The 2,389-nt window shown below is 44.8% G+C and overlaps 1 protein-coding gene across 1 annotated transcript in view; it reads right to left on the bottom strand.

Moving 5' to 3' along the window:
• The window catches only part of itgb6 (integrin, beta 6), a gene marked incomplete at both ends in the record, with an annotated part of 10,663 nt that continues 8,274 nt past the window's right edge, over positions 1 to 2,389 (bottom strand). Inside the window, 3 exons of the mRNA XM_080527340.1 lie at positions 1 to 93; positions 190 to 356; positions 2,094 to 2,210. Coding sequence (XP_080383466.1) covers positions 1 to 93; positions 190 to 356; positions 2,094 to 2,210 — 377 coding nt within the window. The remainder of the gene's footprint in view (positions 94 to 189; positions 357 to 2,093; positions 2,211 to 2,389) is intronic.

Below are 2,389 nucleotides of genomic sequence, written 5' to 3'. Positions count from 1 at the left end.
TCAGTAACAAATATCAACCTTTTGTCGCCCAGTGTTCTTATAAGTTACATTTTTAAATGTTGACGTCGAGCTTTTAAACAGAGGGTTCGTTCCCTGTGGAAGAAAGAAAAACGTGAATAGGTTTAAACAGTAAAATCCGAAGAGAATTTCAGACATTAAAATAATACAAAACCAATGAGGAGTCCTTACCGATTGCCAATTTGCCTTGGCCCTCTCTGCCTCAAACTTGGCCACCTCTTTGCGGTCATGAACGGACACCCACAGCTTCCACGCTACCAGTATGATTAAGCCAATGGTGAGGATGGAGAGGGAGACCCCCAGCACTATCATGGCTATGTTGGGGGGAACAGGGCAGTCTAAGGAAGGAACGTGATATATTTAGATTCACAGCCATTGCAGAGATTCATCTGAAGGTACAGTAGTTGCCCACATATGAGGTGTAACATAGAAAATAAAAGTGCAGAATTAAAATAAGTGCAGAATTGCTTTAAACTGCTATGGGCATAGTCCAGGCCCAGTCCTAACCCACCCCCTTTGTTTGATGAGTTTAAATTAGCTATTGCCCTAGGGATTAAAGATTTTTTGAGTAGCTTTTCCTTGCCAATGGGGCCTTGAACCAGCCTGAAGGTAGGACTTCAAAGGAGTTGTGAAGTGGATGGGACCGATCGTCCACAACCTTGTTGGAGGTCCTGTTGACTGCCTTGAGGTAGCGGTTTCTAAATGGTCTCTACTTCTGTCCTGTAATCTTACATGCTTGATTGATGGTCCTTGCCGGTTTGGTCTTGTTTTTGACATTTAATGGTTGAACCAGGAAACCAGGTTCAATGTAATAATACTTTGAATGATTTATTTGTCAACAATTGAGAGTATTTCCTTTCTCACATTGAAGCTCCTAAGTGTCCTTAAAAGAAAAAGGCGCTGTGTAGCCCTTTTAAAAACAAAGTCCACATGTAAATGGTCTGCACTTATATAGCGCCTTTATCCAAAGCGCTTTACAGCGGCCTGTCATTCACCCATTCACACACACATTCACACACCAATGGCTGCAAGCTACCATGCAAGGCGCCGGCCTGCTCACTGGGAGCAATTTGGGGTTCAGTGTCTTGCCCAAGGACACTTCGACATGTGGCCAGCCAGGGCTCGAACCGCCAATCTGCCAACCTTGCGATCATTAGACGGCGGCTCTACCTCCTGCGCCACAGCCGCCCCATGTCCGGAGAATGAGAGCTGCTGATCAATCTCAGTGCCCAGATACTTTCAACTTAAAGCCTGCTCTACCTCCTGGCCCACAAGTGGAAATAGCTTGGAGAGTGGGTGCGGTGAGCCATTGTTCTTTGGCCTCCCAGACACAGGTCTTCTTGAAAATTCAGCCTGAGGAAACTAGTATTGAGACAGGAGGCCAGGGTGTTGACATAGCTGAAATACCTGTTTAGAGAAGGTTTGTCAGACAGGTAAGCTACATAAGCCAAGACATCTGCATATTTGACCACAGTTAAACCATCACTATTACTCATTATTCCTATTGCCCTAGGGATTAAAGAGAGAAGAGGACAGGAGGAAAAAATAAGAGGACAGGAGGAAAAAAACGCTGCCTTGGAGAACTTAAAAACACCTTTATCCATAGAGTTGCTTTTGGATGCACTTGAAGTTCACAGAGGCACTTTATCAGGAGTATGGGGTTGTATTAAAGCGGATGAGAAATCAATAATGTATTGTATTACACCTCAGCCCTGTATTGTTGAGGTGCTGGGACAGGGTATAAAAGTGTCAAGCTTTTGCATCCTCCACTCCCCAATTGGCTCTATATGCAGACTGGTGGAGGTAGAAATCAGATGGGCTCGTTGTAATGCATGGAAGTATTTGGCATGCATTTCAACGAGTCTGTCCTCTGATGTCTACTTCCACCAGCCTCCCCCTGTAATGTACACATGCATATAATAACCGTATGGAAAATCGTCTGCGCCAGCGCAAAGCTTCCACACCTGATACGAACACACCTGTTACTCTCAGAAGGAAATAAAGTAAACCGCGTTGCACCTGCCAAAGACTTATGGGTGGGCCTATTATGTGTATGTGTGTCTGTGGTTTCTTACCATAGACCTGGAGATCATAGACAGTACTCCCCATTTCCCCGGCCACCACATTGAATGAGATGAGACACTCATTCTCACTCTTCAGCGTGCACAGCATGGACTGGCTCTCATCATACTCTGAGAAGAGACATGGACATAGTACACATACGTTAGCTATGAAGATGGAATGAATAAGCCACATATCAACTTCCCGCCCTGTATTGTACTGGTGTGTAAGAGGATACCATCGTCTCTGTTCTGCTGCCAATTTGATTTCCATATCAAAGCCAAGATCTCTCTGTTGTGTATGTGTATGT

Source organism: Nansenia antarctica, assembly GCF_963989245.1.
Source record: "Nansenia antarctica genome assembly, chromosome: 3".
NCBI classification, from domain to species: Eukaryota; Metazoa; Chordata; class Actinopteri; order Argentiniformes; family Microstomatidae; genus Nansenia; species Nansenia antarctica.
Note: the sequence above shows the minus strand (reverse complement) of the source record. Positions and strands in the feature narration are given on the sequence as shown.